General features: G+C 40.2%; 1 protein-coding gene across 1 annotated transcript; it reads right to left on the bottom strand.

Moving 5' to 3' along the window:
- Positions 1-525: 525 nt before the first annotated feature.
- Positions 526-21,464, bottom strand: LOC135464530 (zonadhesin-like). Its single transcript, XM_064741955.1, has 17 exons — positions 21,386-21,464; positions 15,912-15,965; positions 15,110-15,175; positions 14,504-14,748; positions 13,012-13,325; positions 10,665-10,954; positions 9,843-10,042; positions 8,303-8,504; positions 7,539-7,783; positions 6,689-6,999; positions 5,910-6,205; positions 5,003-5,205; positions 3,960-4,161; positions 2,681-2,925; positions 1,941-2,257; positions 1,048-1,261; positions 526-675 (listed from the first exon to the last, which is right to left on the bottom strand). The coding sequence occupies exons 1-17, from the start codon at positions 21,435-21,437 to the stop codon at positions 526-528; spliced, it is 3,606 nt and encodes a 1,201-aa protein (XP_064598025.1). The 5' UTR covers positions 21,438-21,464.
- Between the last annotated feature and the right edge of the window lie 1,815 nt (positions 21,465-23,279).

Here is a 23,279-nt window from a genome sequence, read left to right on the forward strand (position 1 = left end):
TGTTGATGTAGGAAGACACGATCCGGCGTACATAGATCATTGCCCAAAGTTTATGTACGTGCTTGCCGTGAAGACTGAACATGGGTTGGGAAGCCGCCTGGCCGACGAGGGTGGTGGGCCGTCCCTGGGGCTCTAGAGAGGCGGATTGGCTATGTACAGGGATTGGGAATGCCGTGAGAGCCACCCCGGCCCGATCTAGCTGGTACGCTCGCTCTCCCTGCTGGTAACACGATTCTCAGCTTTCTTCTGGGGGGCAAACCAATGTTAAAATACAAGGTCCCAACACTGACGGAAAATATGCATAAAAAAGAAGGGTTATTAAGAAATATAAATATGCCTAGAACTAACTAGAATTTTTTTTTCTAATTCTTATGGCATATCTTTCTTTTTTTTCTTTAAAATATACTCCCGTCGCTGTGAGCTCAAGTCCAGCTCATGCTGGCTTTCTCTCCTGCCGTACGTGGGAAGGTCTGCCAGCAGCCTGCCGATGGTCGTCACAAGCCAACTCAAAAAAGTAAAGGATTCTTATTTCTTACTTGTTGCTGTTGTTGTGGGTGGAATCTTAGTGCAGGTGAACCCGTCACCCTCATAGCCCTTGTCACAGACACACTTCTTGTCGTCTCCGACCACCTTGCACTTAGCGTCCACGTGGCATGGCTTGCGGTTTTTCGTCGCCTGGCGAAAGAAAAAATGACGGTTGTCATGGTGATACCTCGACTGGGTTTCAAAACTCAGGAAAATGTTTTGGAGAAGGTAATACTGCACTATTTATTTGATTGTGCCGAACACAAGAATAAGGCCAGCATTATGGGGGAAGGAAACCGGGCAAAGCCTTGGGGAAACCCACGACCATCCACAGGTACGGCCGGAGAGGAAGCCTGCGTGAACTTAACTTGAACTCACAGCGACCGCATTGTTGAGAGGCTGCTGGGCCATTGCGCCGAGCTGACACGCTAAACACCTCGGCCGCGCAGGCCCCGAACAAGTTTATGCCGGTGGCCTTTAAGCAGTTGTGCCATTGAACCATTTCTTATAAGTGCTCTTTACGCAGCTCTTTTTTTTTTTCAGGTGACCTTGTTTCTTGTAGGCGCACAGGTCTTTGCGACAACTCTCGAAGTAACCTTTGGTTTCGATCATTCCGCTCTGGATGCACTCTTCGAAGGGACCAGTGATGTCAATAATGTAACCGCAATAATCGGTACCGGCAAACTTGTTGTAACTTACCTTGCCACACCCTTGTAGTGGTTTAACTATACTGCACCTGTAAAGACAGAGGAGAATTCAATAGGAGAGTTTTGCGTTCAAACTCTTTTATGGATGAAGGTCGAAAATGTCCAACTGTATCATGTGACCTGTCAAAAGGCGTCTGAAAAGTGCCATCAAAAGTCATTTAGACGAGACGTTTGATGGAGAAAATTGAGAATCTGAACGTATGTGAACCTGGGAAGTTATGTCAACAAAGTTTGCTTAACATTTTTACCAGTCACATGACACACTAGGACTGTTTTACCTTTGACAATAAAAAGTTGTGACTCAAAATTCCTCTATTATCGAATTTTGGGAATCCATGGATTTCTAACTGAACATTTCTATCATATTATTTTAGAACTTAAGAGATTACTTCCTGGAAATTCTTCTCTGAAATTCGTAGTGGTTCTGCTGATTTATTTTTTTTTTTGCTTCACAGATTTATTGTTGATATTAAGTCCATTTAAATTTTATAAATTTCTGTATCAATGATTTCTTGCACAAAATCTTTCCGTTTTTATTATTACATTTTGTTTGCGCAGGCAAGTTTTCGCCAAACAATATGGAATATTGCAATGAACATCCAGAAAACAGTGGAAGCAAGTGAAAGTCGACCCTTAAATATACATAACATTGTACGCATGTATTACAAATCATACCTACAAACCAAGGTTCTCAGGAAACATACTCACTTTTTATCGGACGGATAATAATCCTCCTCCACAATGTAGCTGTTGCCGATGTCGGTATATCTCTTGTTTGCCTCGTGCTTAGACAAATCATCTCCTTCTTTTGTTTTCCAGTCATTCTTTTCCCCATCGCAGTCGCCGCAGATTCCAGTCATCTTGTTGGCGTACTCTTTGGGAACCTCAACAATGACGTCTTTGATACCGTCGAAGCTGAGGCTGATGCCACACTCGGTATCGACTTGTACCTTGCCGGCTACCAGGGACACTCGTAGCTTTCCACCCTTCATGGAGAATGGCAGGACTTTCTCTTTACGGTCGACCTGATGACGTTGAAAAAAGGGTTTTTTTTGTTGGATTCACATTTTCTGTTCCAGTATTAAATTTTTATCCCGGTTTCCTCCCACCATATTTCTGGCCGCCGTCGTATAAGTGGAATATTCTAGAGTACGGAGTACAACACCAATCAAATAAATAAATCACAGACATTTTGGTTAAATTGCGTGAAATGCTTTCAAAGGCCTAATTCTAAATCGCTAACAGTGCTCTTTTTCATAATGACGTTCTTGGAAACAATTTACCTTAAGGGCAAGACGCAACTGCAAATAAGATGAAATGTTTCCGAATGACAACTATTTTGTTGGTATAAAACAATGTGAAGCTGTCTTCACATAAAATGCAATGCCTAATTGTTTAAGTTTTGCATGTGATGCTTTAATACGATGCTATTTTACTACAAAACTCACTAAGACTTTGTTTTTGGGGAGCAGCAGAACTTCCAGTTCGTACATCTTTAAGGCGACCATTTTTGTCCAGGAAACTTTGTTGTTGCCGTGTCGGTTCTCGTTCTTCACCTCCACGTTGAAGGCACATTCGTCGTTGGTGGTGGTGGACTGGGTCAGGGTGTAGCGACATGTCCCCTGGAAATGGATCAACTGTCCGTCATATGTATTGTAGTGAGGATCTCCGATAACGGAGCATCGGCATTTTGCTGGAAGGGAAACAAAGAGAGAGACTTTAACACATGGTTTAATGTCAGAGGTAACCTCGTCTTTAATGCAAAGATTTCTATCTAGAGTGACAATTCTCAAGTACGGCGTAAAACACCAACAAATTAAATAAATAAATCTATCTAGATCGACTGTGATAGGCTGTTCGTTGGAGAAATTGTGTTCAGCATTAATTTCTGTCACCTAGCGACAGAGTCTCTTTGTAAGTGGTAATCTGGTCCCCATTGCGAAGGGTAGGCCTACAGAGCAGTATTCGACATAGTCGTGTATGGTGCTGTCTCACTGAAACACCATGTCGATAACACCAGATATCACGTGCCAATAGTCATAGTTAGCAAGTACTATCGCCTATGCTAAGCGTCGAGACGTGGAATAATAATAATAATAATAACAGTAAAAGTTCATTTTGTGGGGGAGATTAGTCCTGGAAGAACCAAGATTAAAAACTCATGGAGGATTATCATGAGTGGTTACGTTTATCGGTAAATTGAAAACCGAGAAATGTCTGGATGATAAGATTTACGTGACATCATTATGCGTGTTAATGACCTCCGTGATAAGAGCTTGCGTGAAAACAGTCTCATGCTTCAAGATCATGTATGTCAGCAACATGTATGTCAGCAACATGCATGTCAGCAACATGTGTGTCAGCAGCCTGCATGTCAACAACCAGCACGGCAACAACTTGCCAGTGATGTACGTAACAAGATCCTAGATGAGAAGAGCCTACTAGATAACCTGTTTCCAAACTTCACGCAAACATGATATGCGAGAAGATCCTGCTTGAAAGGACCTCACGTGACAAGATTCTGCATGGAAAGAGCCTTCCTTACAGGATCCTACAAGCAAAGGGTATACACGACAAGGCACTGCATCAAAGAGCTTACCTATCAAAAGCTTAAATGTAAAGAGCCTGTGTGACAAGCCCACATGTCAAAGGCGTCCGTAACACAAGCCTGCAGGTATGTACATTTATGTCTGTAGAGTGGACATGGCTATTGAAGACTTGACTCACGTGTTGTGTTGTTACAGGAGTGGACGCCATCGCCGGCATAGCCATCCTTACAGACACATCCCATCTCACCGTCCTTAACTCCACAGACAGCGTATTTGTGGCACTTCTGACCGCTGGCCTCCGACACAAGCTTGCCCTTACCCTTGACCGTTTTACAGGAAAATACTGTGGAACAGTCCGTGCTGCGGAACCCAGCACCGATCTGAAGGATGCAGTCACTTGTTTCTTTATTTGATAATAATCGAACGTCTACGTACAGTAGCCGCGTCGTTTGTTCGCTATATATTCACTTATGCAGCACTGTGAAACCCGGCATAAACAGATGAGACTACTATAATGCTAGAGAGACAGTTAAGCTACTGCATGTAAAAGCCTTAATGAAAAAGTATGCACTTTTAATAGCTACTATAAAACTGAAATAAATTCTATCTACTTGGCACTTCTTTCAACAACCTTTAAATGTAAAGAACACCTCGGGATCTGATCTTTCTGATATTTGACAATTCATCTACATGTGTGCCACGTTCCACCTATGACCAGTTACTTTTTTATCTATTTATTTAATTTTTATTATACGCCGTATTGGGGAATATTTCGCTCACATGACCGCAGATTGGTTAATGGAAGGAGTTTGGAGGAAGCTACCGCAAGTTTCCAGGTATCCTGACTGAAGATAACAACCCCACCACCGCATCTTGCCAGTTATCCTGACTGAAGAAAACAGCCCCACCACCGCACCTTGCAAGCTATCCTGACCGAAGGAAACAGTTCCATCACCGTACCTTGCCAGGTATCCTGACTGAAGGAAACAGCCCAATCAGTCATAGACAAACCATCCAGGTTACCGAAGCATTTTGACATGGGTCCTAGCTTTCTTGCAAAAGCACGTCACTACGAAGGCACGGTTGAACAAAAGACTACATAGTTAAGGCCATATTTTCTTCAAGCGGCAAAACTTTTCTGTTATATAGACAGCATAAAGGACTTCCCCAACGATGACACCTAGATATAGTTACAAATACTGATTCCAGGTTTATACTTACAGGGTAGTAGTTGCCCTGGTTGTCCTTACACCCACACTTGGCCTTGGGCACACACAGGTCACTGCTCATTACGAACCCTGGTTTACACTGACAGCCTTCTACACGTGACCCGTTACAGGCGGCTCCCGTTATACGACCGTTACAGGTCTCTGGACACGGGTTGGCGGCTGTGGTGTAGACTTCATTAGGACCGCAAGGTAAGGCTGTAACCAATGCAGGTTAGGTTTGGTAAGCTTTAATTTACTCAGGGGTGGTAAAAAAAAATACAGGTATGGTAAGCTTTAACTCATACAGAATTGGTACGAGAAGGTGCATTTAATACCAGTGTGGTAAAGTAATCCGCAATAAATACAGAAGTGGTAAAGTGCGATTCATTTAGATGTGGCAAGGTAAGCTGGGATTAATATTTATTGTTTTATTGATTTGATTGTTTTTTTACGCCGTACTAAAGAATATTTCACTTATTAGACGGCGAACAGCTTTATGGTGGGAGGAAATTAGGGCAGAGCCTGGGCAAAACCCATGACCACCCACATGTTCCTGCAGGCCTTCCCACACATGGCCGCAGAGGCCGTCAAGCCAGCATGAGCTGGACTCAAACTCACACTGGTGAGGGGCAATTAATATAGATGTGGTAAGATAATTTCCAATTTATACAGATGTAGTAAGATAATGTGCAATCCATACAGATGTGGTAAGATAATGTGCAATCCATACAGATGTGGTAAGATAATGTGCAATTCATACAGATGTGGTAAGATAATGAGCAATTCTTATAGACGTGGTAAGATAGTGTGCAGTACATTCACATGCAGTAATGAAATGTGCAATTAATACAGATTAAATTTTATACAGATTGAATTGAAAAAGCGCGGGATTAAGCCGTGAAAACTGTGTGTGAACTCACGGCACATATCAACTGTCCTCCAGAAGATTTCGTAGCCGTAGTTATTGCAGACGGCGGCAAAAGCGGATAGAGAGTCGCAGACGAGTTCCTCGGTGGTGAAGCCTTTGCCGCCATCATACTGACAGATGTCAAAACGGCAACTGTCGAAGTACTGCTCCACGTCAACCACACCTGCCAGGATGCACTCTCTGAAGGGACCGGCCGTGTCTTTGATCATACCGCACATGTCGTCACCCGTGATGGCCTGTGCTAAGGCGGCTGGACATTCTTTGGGTGGGTCGATCGGAGGGGTACAACTGTGGAGAAAGTGAAACGTGTGTCACTTTATCAGTTACGAAGACTATGAAGCGACACATAAAGAGAATACCCAAATTTCGGACTCATCATTTACTTATTCAGGGAAATAGGTTCTGTGTAATGTAGAATCTAAAAGGCGAGCCTGTTTATGAATCATACTAAGTACAAGGTGAATAACATGTAAAACACTTTTGACTGAAACAGCTACATCTAGACCCTATATCATGAAAATGTAAGAAACATTTGCTTAATTTGATTAATCATTGCTTTATACGATGGTGGTCAACGGTTATATGGGTGATGGAAACCGGGTGAAACTTGTCACCGTGACTCCTGGCGAATGAAAGACATGTTTTCCCTGATTTCACTTAGAAGATTATTATTCAGACTATTTTTGCTTTTTTTTATTCTTGTTCTATTTATACAACTACTAAACTGAAGTAATTTGTCAGAGAGGAAATGGAACAACAATTTGAACATACCCTTTGGTGATGGCGTCGGAATCGTCGACAACGGAGTAGCTACTGCCGATCAGATTGAATCGGTTTCTGTCATTTGACACATCAGTGCCATCTTTAGTTCTGAAATCATCCTGACGACCATTGCAGTTACCACAGATACCTTGGAGAAGGTTGCCAAGGTGACTTGGCACGTTGACAACTACCTTTCCGTATCCGTCAAACAGGACGGTGATGCCACAGTCGGTGTCGACTTGAACGTTGTTACCATTGAAGAAGACTCGCATCTTGGCACCGGCCAGCTCGATAGGAAGGTATTTTGTGCGACCATTGATCTGTAAAATTAATAGAATGGCTTAATTAAACCAAAATAATTAAGCCATATAATCATGTGATTTTTAGGGGCTTTGTGATTTTGCCATAATCAAAATCTGGTGTATATTTCCTGTGCTAATGTTTGTGTTTCGAGGCATTTTATATTTTTCTGTTTTTCATAACCTAAGATTTTAAACCGAAAATCGTATAACACCATAGACCCACAAGTTTGAATGTTGATTCGTTTTTGCAGTTGACTCAAAATTGCCAAAAGGACGCAGTATATCTTCACAGTAAATTTCCACGACATGATGGTGCTTACCAAAATAGCATCTAATAATCGATGATCGTGCGGTTTGTTTTGGTTTACAGGCTGTGCGCCTTTACCGAAACTTTCTGTATTAATGATTTTTTGTGTATTTTTTTCATTTATTCTGAAGCAAAACCAAATCTTATTTCCCACATTCTTTGTATTTATATAGAACTGAATAACGACACAAAACTTGAAAACTAACAAAGCAGCATTAACCTATCAAATTGGTCCTCTTATCACCCTTACCTGAACACGGCGTCCACTAAGGATTCTGACTTTCTGTCCGTAGATGGCAAAGTCCACCATTCTCGTCCAGGCTACGTTCCTGTTCCAACCACGACGTTCGTTCTTGACCTCAACGCTGAACCAGCACTTATTGGCCCTCTGGGTCAACTCACTCATGGTGTACATGCAGACGCCCATGAAGTCAATTCTCTGTTTATCAAACAGGTAGTAATGGGGGTCCCCACTTCCGGTACAGGTACAACGATCTGGAAAGGGGCAAATGTTCTTATTGGTTAAAATAAAGAACATTATCATTACAATGTAATTTAACTTATCGTAACGATATTTGAATCTAACCTGATGTAGTTTAGATGTATTGCTTTGATAAACATTGATATCTTTTAGCTGTATTCCACTTAGCAAACATTACTGAATTTAAATTGATTTACTCTTTCAGAGTTTTAATTATATTTGTCGTACGAAGTTAACCATTTCAAAATTTGAATTTTTAACCAATTCAAATGATTTTAAAATATTTTAAGTACTGACATGGCACCACACAAAGAGGTAAATACCCCTGCGAGGAGCACTTATGCATGCATTCCAGAGGAGACCTTTCCTAACGACACCCTACCATTTCAATTGTTTAAGGTGACTGTTATGTTCGTGTAAAAAACGAAATGGAGTTCATTCATACCGTACGAGACTGGAAAATGCAATCTTGAAAGCTGATGTTTTTTCTGTCATAGCGATTGAATTACTCATTGGTTTATCGATCAGTTCACCTTTCAGATTGATACAGGATTTGATGCCATCCCCAGCGTATCCATGTTTACACACACACGTGTGTTCTCCATTTTGAACTCCGCACGTGGCGTCTTTGTGACACGTGATGCCACTCTGGATCTTCTTCAGAACACTTTTGCCGCCGACGAACTTGCACTGGAACACCTCGCCACAGTTTTCTGTCCTCTTCTCGGATCCCATCTGAGAAAGTAATGAAATATTGACATTAAATTACACGAAGCAAAGCACTGGTGACAATGCATGACTTGTAAAAATATATGGGAGGGGGGGGGGCTCCGTGGCTCAGTTGTTTAGCGCGCTACAGCAGCGTAATGACCCAGGAGTCTCTCACTAATGCGGTCGCTGTGAGTTGAAGTCCAGCTCATGCTGGCTTAATCTCTTGCTATATGTGGGAAGATCTGCAGCAACCTGCGGATGGTCGTGGGTTTCCCCCGGGCTGTGCGCGGTTTCCACCCACCATAGTGAAATATTCTTGAGTACGGCGTAAAACACCAATCAAATAAATAAATAAATAATATGGGCATCACAATTACTGTAACTTACACCAAAGACTTTAATGTTTTTTACTTGCTAATGCCTTGCTCAGCAATGAGAGGTTACTGCAAAGGGAATATGACTGATTGGCCCGGTGTCAGTATAATGTGTCTGGGTGGGGTGTTATGTCTGGTGTCTTCGACGTGATACTTCAATGGTAGCAGTACTTTGGGGGCATGGACAGGCCCTGCTACAAGAAGACACAATATATGTGCACACAATGACTCCTCCATGTCGTATGACTAAAAAAATGTTAAGTACGACGTTAAACCCCAAGCATACATACACACTCTTACACATATTGAATATTTTGATATTGAACTTTTGTGGGTGCTTCAAAATGACTTTCAACACTTTCACTTTACCTCTGCCAATACCATTAACTTGGCTGAAGAACATAAAAGCAACCTTTTTTAAATTAGGCCTTCAAAACGGTTTATTTAATCATTAGACTGAGATTTTCATGCCGCATGCCACGCAGGACAACAATCAGGGTTTATAGTCTGAGGGAATATGGGGTAGATGGGCGGAAACCACCGCCCCTGGCCGGGTACCTGACAAACCCCCTGACGTAGGGCTGTTGTTAACCTGCCTGATGTGGATAACATAATGTTATGGAGAAGACCCTTTTGTCAGCAAAGAAAGCAACACCTAATGTTCTGTGCTTTGTTGACCGTGGGGTTATGGTGAAGACCGGGGGCGGGGGTGAACCCCTACTTGTGATAATTTTAGACACCTTCGTGTTAAGCTGCTAAAGCCGGTAGTCCCACTTGAGGCTTAGCATCTTACAAAAATACACGGTTTGCTTGCTCCAACCCAAAATAATATACAGTAGTTTCGTTGAAGCCAATACAGTTGTGTTGTATATCAGACCGATCGGTGGATTAGTACACGCCTAATATCTCAAACACCAGCCAACACCAACCAAGAATTCGTGTCAACGCAGACTTCTATGACAATTCATAGAACCCTGTGGTAACTTACGGGATAGTAATCGCCATTGTTGTCCACACATCCACATTCAGACTTCTTTACGCATGCGTTTCCACTCCTCACAAATCCGCTTTTGCACACGCACCCCTCTGATGGGGGATCGCCACAGTTGCTGACGTCGTCATTCACACACGTGGCTTCACATCCGGGTGCTTTGAATTTGTACTCTTCGTTAGCACCACATGTCATGGCTGAAAGGGGAAAGATATTTTATATTCTAACACCATCTGGATTTCGTCATTGTTCAAGACCTGCCAAGCCCCGCTCAATAAAATGAGTCAAATTGAGTTTAACTAAAGTCTAAATAGTGCGGGATCTTCAGCGCCGTTCTATTAGCTTACACAGCGTTTACCATAGCTTTTCCTTTACAAGACATACCTAAGGTAGTGGGCCTCTATATCCAGTTGGGGGGGGGGGGGGGGACCTCCGTTGGTTAGGGCGCTAGCGCAGCGTAATGACCCAGGAGCCTCTCACCAATTCTTGAGTACCGCGTAAAACGCCAATCAAATAAATAAATAAATAAATAAAATTTATATCCACTTTACTGAGCTTTTTTTTCCGTCAAGTGCGGGGTCTGTTTTACAAAGTTATTTCTGTCCGGTTTCCTCCCACCAAAATGCTGGAGGCCGTTGTATAAGTGAAATATTCTTGAGTTCGACGTAAAACATCAATTCATCAAATAAATAAATCAACTATGTTTCATTCAGTATACAATGGCTGTCAGAATGTCTTAACCCTTGTTGTTATTGTCATAATTAAGAATTGTCCATCAACTCTGGTTAGATTGTTAAAAGCGACAAATGGTTCCCTTACGGCAGAAAGTTGGCGTTCTCCAGTCGATCAGAATGCCCTTGCTGGCGCACTCCTTAGCGGCTGACTCCAGGGATTCACAGATAGTCTTCTCCTCCAAGGCTGACTGGTAGTTGGCACAAAGGTCCATCTTACAGCTCTGCATATAACCGTCCATGTCAACCAGATTGTTCTTGATACAGCCCCCGAAGGATCCACCCTTGTTTTTGAGAAGGCCGCAGTATTTAGGAGAGTTCTGGAACAGAGTCATCTGCTGGGCGGTGCACTCTGGGAATGGTGGAATCTTATTGCATCTAAAACGGAAAACCAATGTGTCATTGATTTTGTGTGACATTGTACTGTTAAGTGCTTATTTGGAACTGGCTTATTTGAGACAGAAATTGGCTAAATTGGGATTTGAACTGGCTAACTTGGGACTGGATCTGTCTACATTGAGAATGGGTCTGACTGATTAGAGATTGGGCTAAAGTGGGATTAGATCAGTCTGATTTGAGATAGAAACTGGTTAAAGTCAGATTAGATCTGCTTGGATTCAGATTGGATCAGGCTGGGTTGAGATTGGATTTGGCTGGACTGAGATTGGATTTGGCTGGAATGAGATTGGACCTAGCTGGATTGATATTGGGTACGGCTGGGTTGAGATTGGATCTACCCAAATTGAGATTGGATATGGCTGGGTTGAGATGGAATTTGGCTGGACTCAGATTGGATCTACCCGAATTGAGATTGGATATGGCTGGGCTGAAATCGGATTTGGCTAGACTGAGATTGGATCTAGCTGAATTGAGATTGGATCTAGTTGAATTGAGAATGGATCTGACTGGATTGGGATTAAGATTGAGATTGGAGTGTGCTAAAGTGGGATTAGATGAGTCTGATTTGAGATAGAAACTGGTTAAAGCCAGATTTGATCTGCTTGGATTGAAATTGGATCAGGCTGGGTTGAGATTGGATACGGGTGGATCGAGATTGGATGTGGCTGGATTAAGATTGGATCTAGCTGAATTGAGATTAGATTTGGCTGGGTTGAAATTGGATTTGGTTGGGTTGAGATTGGATCTGACTGGATTGAGATTGGTTCTAGCTGGATTGAGATTGGTTCCACCTGAATTGAGATTGGATCTATCTGAATTGAGATTTGATCTACCTGAATTGAGATTCGATCTACCTAAGTTGAGGTTGGATATGGCTGGATTGAGATTGGTTCTAGCTGGATTGAGATTGGTTCTACCTGATTTGAGATTGGACCTACCTGAATTGAGATTGGTTCTACCTGAATTGAGATTGGTTCTACCTAACTTGAGATTGGTTTTACCTGAATTGAGATTGGATCTACCTGAATTGAGATTGGTTCTACCTGAATTGAGATTGGTTCTACCTAATTTCAGATTGGTTCTAGCTGATTTGAGATTGGATCTACCTGAATTGAGATTGGTTTTACCTGAATTGAGATTGGTTCTTCAGAATTGAGATTGGATCTACCTGAATTGAGATTGGTTCTACCTGAATTGAGATTGGTTCTAGCTGGATTGAGATTGGATCTACCTGAATTGAGATTGGGTATGGCTGGATTGAGATTGGGTCTGACTGGATTGACATTGGTTCTAGGTGGACTGAGATTGGATCTGGATGGATTAGTATTGAAACACTGGTATTGCTTTATCTACCTAAAAGAAAGCTCTTACCTTAACAGTTGAGCAGAAGTGTACCTGAAAGTACTGATCAATATATACTGGAAACTAGTCACTGGTATTAGATTAACATATGTCGGAACGACGGCCATTGAATGTTTTTATGAGATCACTGAAGAGTTCTCAGTGTGTCAGGTAATTAACATTATCCAACCATAAAAAATGTTATTGTATCCAAACAGATTCTGATAAGTCTCTTTTACACCACATATGTACCCATAGAATCAATGTATCAACTTAATGGAAAAGTCCTCAGAATGATTGTATAAACCTAATAGAAAAGTAACCTCAGAATGATTGTATGAACCTAATAGAAAAGTATCCTCAGAATGATTGTATAAACCTAATAGAAAAGTAACCTCAGAATGATTGTATGAACCTAATAGAAAAGTAGCATCAGAATTATTGTATAAACCTAATAGAAAAGTATCCTCAGAATGATTGTATAAACCTAATAGAAAAGTAGCATCAGATTGATTGCATCGACTTGATGGCAAAGTAGCCTTAGAATTATTGTATTAACCTAACGGAACAGTAGCCTCAGAATTATTGTCTGAACAACAAGAACCCTTGGTGCTTGTATCGACTCAATGGAAAAGTAACCTTGGTGATTGTATCAATTTACTGGACAAGTAGCCTCAGAATAATTGTCAACTTACTGGAAATGTGGCTGATCCGAGTCGTCGGGTACTCTATAGCTGTTTCCAATCAGGTTATATTTGTTGCCTTTTTTGGCGACGTTGATGCCCTCTAGGGTCATGAAGTCATCTTTGGAGTTGTTGTTACAGGAACCACATATTCCGTTCATTTTGTTAGCGCCCCATTCTTTTGGTATTTTGACGGTAACCACGTGGTTTCCGTCAAACATGATTTCAGCTCGACAGACTGTTTTAACCACAACGTTGTTTCCGCTGCGAGTGATGGCGACGCCATTAGCCAAGGTGATCGGTAAGAATTTCTCCATCTTGTTTATCTGAAGGTTTGGAGAAAAACACTTAACGTTAAACTGATAACAAAAAATTTAAAATTACCGTTGGACAGTACGATTACAAGTTACAAGTTATGGGGATTTGTTCCTTATTTATCAAGGCTATTCACGATGAGTCAGACCAGAGCAGTGACGACAGTGTGATAGCTGGCAAACGGTCACACGTAATCGGTGAAATACGGCTACACCATAGAGAGTAAAACCAGAGCAGCGACGACAGTGTGGTAGACGTACAGCATAGAGAGTCAGACTAGAGCAGCAACGACAGCATGATAGCTAGCAAATGATCTCAGGTCGCCGGAGAAATACGGCTACAGCATAGAGAGTAAAACCAGAGCGGTGACGACAGTGTGATACCTGGCAAATGATCACACGTAGCCTTTGAAATACAGCTACACCATAGAGAGTAAAACCAGAGCGGTGACGACAGTGTGATACCTGGCAAATGATCACACGTAGCCAGTGCAATACGGCTACATCATAGAACGTAAAACCAGAGCATCGACGACAGTGTGACAGCTGGCAAATGATCACACGTAGCCGATGAAATACGGCTACAGCATAGAGAGTAAAACCAGAGCAGTGACGACAGTGTGATATCTGGCAAATGATGACACGTAACGGGTGAAATACCGCCTTGTGTCAATTTAACTTAGTCAGGGTTTTATTTTAACTGCTCATGTAAATTTAGGCTATTGCAGTTGATTGATTGATTGTCTATGTGTTATTTAACGCCATACTCAAAATTTTAAGTTTCACTTACATGATGACTGTCAGTGTTATAGGGAGTAGAAACAGGAGTGCCAGCGACCTTTTGCATGTTAGTGACGAACTTTCCCACACGCGACATATCACTTTGCCTGGAAACAATTAATCATCAAACGAACGTTAGACTGCGCAAACGACCAAGGTCCCACAAGTTGTGAGAGTGGGTGGAATCAAATATTTTGAGCCCATACCTCGTGTGTACAAACAAATGAAACGCGCCCACCTTGAATCGTTGGACCATGGCCTGCTCCTTTTTGCGCTCTCGTTTTAAGACGTCTAAAAGACATGAGATTGTGTTTGTAAGTTGGACACTTTGTCCACTTTTTCCAAGAATCTTTTATGATTGGTCAAAACAAGTTGTCTTGAATGACAGGTTTGCATCAATCAGTACTTACGAAGACACGACGTCCTTGGTGAAGACGAATGACGTAATCCTGGATCTTGACGTCAACCAATCGTGTGTAGGCGACCTTCTTGTTGAAGCCACGGTGCTCGTTCTTAACCTCGACGTTGAAGTAACATTTGTTCGTCTTGTCGAGAAGTTTAGCCAGGGTGTATTTACAGATGCCCATGAAGTGGATGGTGGCGCCATCAAACGTTTTGTAATGAGGGTCGCCTGATCCCGAGCACACACAATAATCTGAAATCAGGCAGAGAAACCAAAACTCAGTAGATTCAGTGGTAAACAAACAATTTTGGTGGAAACAGCAAAACAGAAAACACAAAGGTAAAATAAATAAATAAATAAATAACCAACGAAGGAAAAATGAATATATTCAGGAATAAACAGTAATATCCAAAAGAAAAAAAAACAAAGAGTACAATTTTGATTTAGAGTTTTGAATACAAGGAAAACTTTCAGTAAACCCAAAGGATACACTCAGAATTGTATATAAAATAATGAAAATCAATATTTTTTTTTGAGTGGGGGCATTTTTTAATTTAAAGTACAAGAGCAGTAGCTCTGTCACTATACAGTTCGTTGGCATAGGTGTACTTACTAGAAGATGGGTTGCTGTTATGGTGGTTGTTCTTACAGACTACTGTTCTGAAGAACCAGAATCCTGCTGTATTAAAAGCAAAACAAACTTATTATTACATACTTAATATTATTAAGTTTATTTATTTCTCAAGAATATTTCAAAGGTAAAACTACCCGGATCATCAGATATTTGACAAACCTGTGACTCAGGGCCGTAAGTAGATTCGACCCTGTGACCGCACTAGTTAAGGGCTGGTAAAGTTAAGTCAAATCCCACTGCTTTATATTGATACACTACATCAAGCAAGTTGAACAAGGTGGGTTGGTGGGTGGGTGGTGGTGGGGTTGTTGAGTTTTTTTTTTCGTTGAAGGTAAAAACAGCCCTTCTGTATCATGTCACCGGTGAAAAATGTTAGGCAACCTTTGTTGACAACAATTTACCTATCACTTACTCCAGAGGCACAAATAACAGCTTCTTCCTTTAGAAACTTCTCAACTTAACAGATGTTTTGTCTACTCGAAATAACCCTTTAAGCTTTTTTTGTTATAGTAAATGTGATCCCACAATAGTAGCGGAATCACAACTGTAGCCTAACGTTTTTGACAGGTAACGTCACACAGTAGGACTTTTAAACTTCAGTTACACAAAGAGTTCGAACTCGAACCTCCCCTATTGTGTGTACTACTGTGTTAGCAAGGTAATAAAAAACACCCACATGCAACAAAATGTTATCTTTTGATGACAGCAATTATATCACGACGACATATTGGAGGTAGAGAGATTTTAATGTGTGAGGAAAAATCATCGTAACTTGACTTACATGTTCTACAGTTTGGTGGTAGTTTTCGTGGGCCAAAGTTGAAAAACGAGGCACCTGAAAGAACGGAAAACCAAAGACTTAAAATCAAAAAAATAGTTTTGTATTAACATGCAGGTTGGGTTTGATAAAACCCAGCTGTAAATTATCTCCTATAATGAATAGACTGGGATCATATCATAAAACACAGAACAACAAAGCTTTATTAATTATTCTGTGTAAAATATTTTGGAATTCACAGTAGTGAATTATGTAGTTTCTAACAATATTTAGGGTGAATTAAAATACTGTGTTCAGAGTTTGAAGAAATAAATTCTGGATGAAATTTTATACTGTATTCACACATTTATATATCACGGCAAAACTGTCGGATAGGCTAAAATGCAGAATTTACAAATTTAGATCACAGAAAAAATTTCCGATCATTTATTCGACATAAGCATGCTTGGGTGAGGACGTGCTTTTTGTGGCGCTCCGGCAGTGTCCAGCAGCGCACAGCAATGTTCAGTGAACAGAAGTAATCCTAGCCATTCTTATTGGGACCGGCTTTATGCCATCAAAGCCTCAGAAATCGGACAACTTTGATAAAAGTCTTAGATCTTCCCACGAAAAGCCAGTTTAAGGGTCTAAATTATAGTGATCTTGGCGACGAGGGAGAAGTGATAGTTGAGACTGAAGAGATCGTTGAACAACCCGCTGAAGACAAAAAGTTCCGTGATTTTATGATAAATTCGGTGAGTGACATTCAACGAACTCTATACAAGGTACATGCAACTCAGCAAAGTTCACTCGAGCGCCCCTCTCAAATTAAAAGAACTCATTTCTTTCTACACCATACTGACTATATCGTTCAAATCATGGACAAAGTGCAGAAGATTCACGCTGAGGAAATTAAAAAACTTAAATCCAATATGCAAGCACTTTCTGTGGTAAACCTTGACCTTCAAGAAAAAAATCCTTGACCAGGAATGGTATGGTCGGGGATATAATTTACGTTCCGGATGAATTAATGAAAAATCTGATGAAAATGCTTTCCAGACTGTAAAGTCTGTTATTGAAGACAAGATGGAACTGATGGACATCAATATTGAAAACGCACACCGTGTGGGAGAACAAAGAGAGGATCAAAATCGCCATATTTTGGCTAAATTCTTGTACCGTCCCCAGCAAAGAGAAGTTTTATCTAAGGCCAAGGAACTTCTGAATGATTCATCTTTATTTGTAACTGAAGATCTGATCCCTGAATACATGTGCTGAAAAAAACAATGCTAGGGATCTGATGAACAGATACTACATAGAAGGGAAAAAGGTGCATTTTTTGTGCTTATTTGTTGACAATAAGGAAGTGTCTACGCTCGAAACCTTGCGATTCGCTCGCTGAGTATCCAAACATATGCCCCCTCCTTTCGTTTCCCAGTTGGTAACTCTAGACTATGCGCAGCTGTATGTTAATCAGCATACATTGGATAATGCGCAGTTGCATCTTACATGTACATACCATGTTCTCATTTTGACACTTGCCTTGAACGGTATATATATATATATATGTGTGTGTGTGTGTGTGTGTGTGTGTGTGTGTGTGTGTGTGTGTGTGTGTGTGTGTATGTGTGTGTGTGTGTGTCTAATAGAGGTATATAGATGCAGAACCACCCTAATGTAAACAAGTCTATGTGTACCCATGAACGCCTGTGGCATTACCTGGTGGTATTGGGTAGCTGTCGGTAGCTCCCTCAATATAGCACACCATACTTTCCTAAAACTAGTCAGCATGCACATTGGTTTCATGCACCTTTCACAAGTTCTTACTGAAAGACTCTGTACAGTGAAAACCGGTCTGACCCTTCATGAGCCGTGCCATGACACTGCTCGTGACCCCCGTGTCGTAGCCACAGTGAGTGCACGCTTTTCAACCCACGCCATCGTATCACTATATCCAGCCACATCGCACTGACTATGTACCTTTGACTCTTTGTTGACACCTCTTGTTAATTACATCCACTTCCCTTGTCGTGTGATTTGTAGAAAATCCTACACAACCGTATGGTTAATTTTAGCTTTTTGTGTAAATATTGTGGCTCTTTTATAATCGGCTTTTCACTTTCTTTGTATTCATTAAGTATTTTTTTTAAATATATTACTTCTCTATGTGTACCTTACACCTATAATTAACACTCATCCCAGTTTTTTCATGTGGAAAAATTGTACAGAATCATTTCCATATTACTCAACTAAATATGGATAATGACACGGACTCTTTTATGCCTGTTCCACCTCACAATTCATTCTCCCACCTGCCATTCCATGATGTTCCCTCCATAACACCTACTTCATCATCAACTGCCTCGTCCACCGTCCCAACATATAATCTTGATATTATTGACCTGATGTGCTTCAATCCAATTAAACTGAATGATAACGATGCATCTAAAACACATATTGATGACAACGAACATGAAATTGCGTATTGGGGTAATTTAGACTCTCACATGTCCAACTACTATAGCCCTAAAAGTTTACTCAACACCTCGAAACCCTCGATTATGATAGCCAAAATCAGTTTTCAACTTTTCATTTACATTCCCGTTTACTACATCCTTTATCCATACTCTCAATCTTAACTTCTTAATCCTTGTCGGAAAGGTGAATCAGTCCGTTAACCGAATGCTTATATTCTATGCCAGGCTACACTTTATATTTTGCCTCTCGAGATATACGGAAAGGTGGAGTTGTTGCACTCTGTGTTAATAGCTCTTTTGAGTCTTGCAAGATACGCGATGATCTCTCTTTTCTCGATGAAGATTTTTTTTTTTTTTTTTTTTTGATTGGTGTTTTACGCCGTACTCAAGAATATTTCACTTATACGACGGCGGCCAGCATTATGGTGGGTGGAAACCGGGCAGAGCCCGGGGGAAACCCACGACCATCCGCAGGTTGCTGGCAGACCTTCTCACGTACGGCCGATGAAGATTGTGGATATGAGTCTTTATTTGTGGAGATCGCTGCTTATTCAAATGTCTATGTTGTTGGAATTATTTATCGCCATTCAGGCAAAAACGTGTGTCTTTTTAATGAAAAACTAAGCACAGCCCTTCGTAATATACCGGCAAAAAAAAATGTATTATCTTAGGTGACTTCAACGTAGACTTATTCAAGTGTGATAGCCATTTACCATCAAAAGATTTTTTTGAACTAATGAAGTGTCATTACCCTTTTCCTTCCATTACAAAACCTACTCGAGTATGTTCTCGCTCTGCTACCTTTATAGATAACATCTTCACAACCTTGCATGCTCAACGCCATTTCTCCGGTATATTTTAACAGATATATCAGTCCATTTCCCTATATTCAATATCTTCACGACTAATGCTTCACGAAAGAACCAGATCCTATTCTTTCAATCTCCATGTACCTTTTCTAACTTCAAATCTATCCACACATTTCATCAGATCATCAGCCCCAATGAAGTGGAATAGGCTTCCTCCAAACCTCAAAGTAATCAATGTAACGTCTTTATTCAAATCCAGGTAAAAGATTTTTTTCATTAACAATATTTGATCCACATTAGTCATACAATCTACGAGACAGAAGGTGACACACAAAATATTATTCACACTATTGTATAGTTAACTTAGGTTTTTGTAGTGTTACATTTCTATGTGAAGTTTTTTCCAAGTAAATTTGCTTTTTGTTAATACAATTGTTCAATAATTATCACTCCTCACCAAGCATGTATTATTATTATTATTATTTGATAATGAGTCACAGAGAGAACAAGTCCCTCGGACTTTATTCCCGCCATTTAGGAGATATGTAATTATACGCATATTTACGTATGGTGAATAAACATTCTACTCAATTCAATTCAATTCAATAATGCAGTGTTCATAAATATATCATTTATCACAGCAATATTTTCTTATCAGTTATGATGTAGTATTCACGAAGTTAGATATCGTTGAAAAAACTTTCGGATCAGTTATATTGCAGTATTCACCAATTTAGATATCGTACCAAAAAATCGAATTAGCTATAATACAGTATTCGCAAATTTTGAATATTACAAACAAAATCCCGGTTGTATAATTTGCCTTTACAAATTTAGACATCAGTGGGAAAGCTTTTATTGCAGTGTATCGAAAAATCAAGGAAAAATTTTCGTAAAATTTGGTTCAAGATCGAAAAGATTTTAAAGGCAAGGAAAACATTAAAATAAAGTATATATGTCACATGAAAATCCATGAAAATTATTATCATTTTTTATATTCTCCAAAAGAGTAAAATGGTTTTAAACAATCAGATTCTATGGTTGTCTCTGGGGGCCTTCGTGGCTCACTTGGTTAGCGCGCTACGCAGCGTAATGACATAGGAGCCTCTCACCAACCCGGTCGCTGTGAGTTTAAGTCCAGCTCATGCTCCGGCTGTACGCGGGAAGGTCTTCCAGCAACCCGCGGATGATCGTGTGTTTCACCCGGACTCTGCCCGGTTTCCTCCCACCATAATGCTGGCCGCCGTCGTATAAGTGAAATATTCTTGAGTATGGCGTAAAGCACCAATCAAACAAATAAATAAATCTGTGGTTGTCTGTTGAACTTCAGAAGGTATCAGTGACCTCACATCGATACGTTTTGCTTGAAATAGTTAATATTGTGGTCCATTCGGATAATGCATCCATGGATCTATATGTATATGTATTTAGAATTATGAAATTTAGCAGTTTGTGTGTGTTAAGTGGCAAAAAGGTTATGTGACGTCGCTAGTCCCAATATGGTCATTACGAAATACAGCAGTTTGTGTGTGTTAAGTGGCAAAAAGGTTATGTGACGTCGCTAGTCCCAATATGGTCATTACGAAATACAGCAGTTTGTGTGTGTTAAGTGGCAAAAAGGTTATGTGACGTCCCTAGTCCCAATATGGTCATTACGAAATACAGCAGTTTGTGTGTGTTAAGTGGCAAAAAGGTTATGTGACGTCGCTAGTCCCAATATGGTCATTACGAAATACAGCAGTTTGTGTGTGTTAAGTGGCAAAAAGGTTATGTGACGTCGCTAGTCCCAATATAGTCATTACGAAATACAGCAGTTTGTGTGTGTTAAGCAAAGTTTGAAGTACATTTGAAAAAACAATTAAAAACATTCATCTATTTTTGTGTACAGTTTTTAATGGTCTATCATCACACATATATTTCACGTTCGTGTTTTCTTTGCTTTTAAATATAAATGTTGTTCTTACAAAAGTTTGTCTGTGTTACAATGAAACAAACAAAGACAATGAGCATATCCGGATTCGACTTGGTAGTAAAGAGTCATAAACATTAAAATATTATAATAACATTCAATAACTGTTTTCATATTTTGGTCAAATAATAAAGTATCGTGTTCTTTTCGTATATAAATTAGGGAAAAAACGAGGACTTGGTGGAATTTGTATAAAACTTGAATTTAAAAAAATAGACAGAGAAATGAATTCGAAAAACTTACCACTGAATTCGACCAGACTTAGCAAGCCCAAGAGGGCGATTGAGATCTTCATGATGGCGAATGACAAATTAGACAAATTCGAAGCGACTTATATACTTTTGATGGCAGAGAACTGGCAACAGCTTTGATGCTGTAATGTTCGGTTTCGCTGACGGTAGCGATAATGATCACCTGAAATCAGTGATATCATTTCGCGCCTTTTTTATGCGGGTGTGGATAATGTAACAGCTAAACACAAATGTCATTCATTGTTAACCAAATGTGCCACCAAATCCAAGCTGAGGTGTCAATATCCCAGTGTGGCGCTATGTCCTCCACGTGTTCTATGTTTATTCTTACAAAATATAAATTCTTGAGTTTGACATAATTTAATTAAAAGATATGGCCTTTGAAAACGGCAATAGGGGATCTTCGCTCTCGAGCTCTTTTATTGCTGAAGGTAAAGAGAGTTCTGCTCTGTCATGTGACTATCATGTGACTTGTTAGGCAGCTTTTGTTGACAATTCTTTACTGATAACCTGTGTCGCCGTGTTCTGCAGGCACTAATGACACTTTCCTTTCCATCAGGAAACTTCATCTCCTCAGTATTCTCCTTAGTTCCTCTACAACAGATAACGTTCTGGGAAAGGTTTTTATAATAATTTCATAATAAATGTGGTCAAAAACAGTTACATTTCTGACAAGTCACATGGTACACTACGACACTTTTTTACCTCAGCGACGAAATAATTCGAACTCGAAACTTGCCTATTAGGTTATCTCTGTGAAGTACAATATTGCACGCCATGCGGGAAGCCTAGTGGTCTCAGATGGACGTAGCGGTGAGCAAAGGTGTGATCAATGCCCTAGATGAAAAATGTCTAACGGAAGTCGAAATTGAATCAGCATCTTGTGTTGGAAGTCGCGTACCTTAACACTAAACTTTGTGATGCTCCTTGGAGTGTTTATTGCGCATGTGAAGGAAAATGTGTTTTGGGTTTATTTATTAGTGTGAACACTCTAGTCTAGAATCTTCCACTTACATCACGTGCGGCTTGTTTGTGAGTGGAGAATGTGAGAGTGGCCAGTGTAAATAAATTGTCTGCTCAAACCAAAAAAAGTTCTGACTGAAAGCCACAGTCTAAACAGAGAGTGCTGGATTCGAACACGCGATCTCATTGTTCAAAACAGCGAGGATCTTTCATGCAAATGTTCACTTAAAGTCTTTGTCTTTTCATCATTTGTTTATTTATTTACTTGATTTTTGTTTTATGCCGTACTCAAGATTACATCCTTACACCCTGTCAGTTAGTATTATGAGTGACCGGGGTCCCCGGGGTAAGTCTTCGTCACTGAACTCGTATGTCTTACTGACATCAGTGACATGTGAGGCTTTAAGGATTTAATTTTGATTTTTTTCAGTCCTGTGCGGGCCTGATTTACACCACAACTATTCAACAGTAAAGGAAAAAAATTCTGACAGTGATATACTACCTTTGCTTTGGTTTCCTGCTTGATCAAAAACACATTTTTTACACCCATTTAAAGTATTCAACACCTGATGCCTTGGAACAGTAAAATCAGGGTATCGAAACAAAAAAAATGATTTAACGTCATTTACATTCCTGTATAACCATTTTATCTGTGGCTGCATTAACTCTATGATGCAACAGTACACAAATAATAATAATATAATGTACAAATATATACTAGTAACATACGTAAATTTATTATATGAAATAAAGCCTGAACTTTGTAAACTGATTATTTTTCTAAAGTATATGAAAGTTTTTGTTGTCTAAACCTAATTTAAAAAGTTCAGTCTATTGATCTGCACAATTGGTCATTGTCTGCCACTGAGCAGCTGTCATTATCATTATGCTTTCCGATCAATGAAAAGGATTATGATCGTGTA

The sequence above is a fragment of the Liolophura sinensis genome, chromosome 4 (assembly GCF_032854445.1).
Source record: "Liolophura sinensis isolate JHLJ2023 chromosome 4, CUHK_Ljap_v2, whole genome shotgun sequence".
In the NCBI taxonomy this organism is placed as follows: Eukaryota; Metazoa; Mollusca; class Polyplacophora; order Chitonida; family Chitonidae; genus Liolophura; species Liolophura sinensis.

Excerpts from the sequence above, each read along its gene's own strand:
- LOC135464530 (XM_064741955.1), bottom strand. The coding sequence starts at position 21,437 with ATGAAGATCTCAATCGCCCTCTTGGGCTTGCTAAGTCTGGTCGAATTC. Across the intron at positions 5,206-5,909 it reads GAGGACAGTTGATATGTGCC|CCTTACCTTGCGGTCCTAAT; the intron begins GTGAGTTCACAC and ends CATTGGTTACAG. Across the intron at positions 1,262-1,940 it reads TATTATCCGTCCGATAAAAA|GTGCAGTATAGTTAAACCAC; the intron begins GTGAGTATGTTT and ends CTGTCTTTACAG.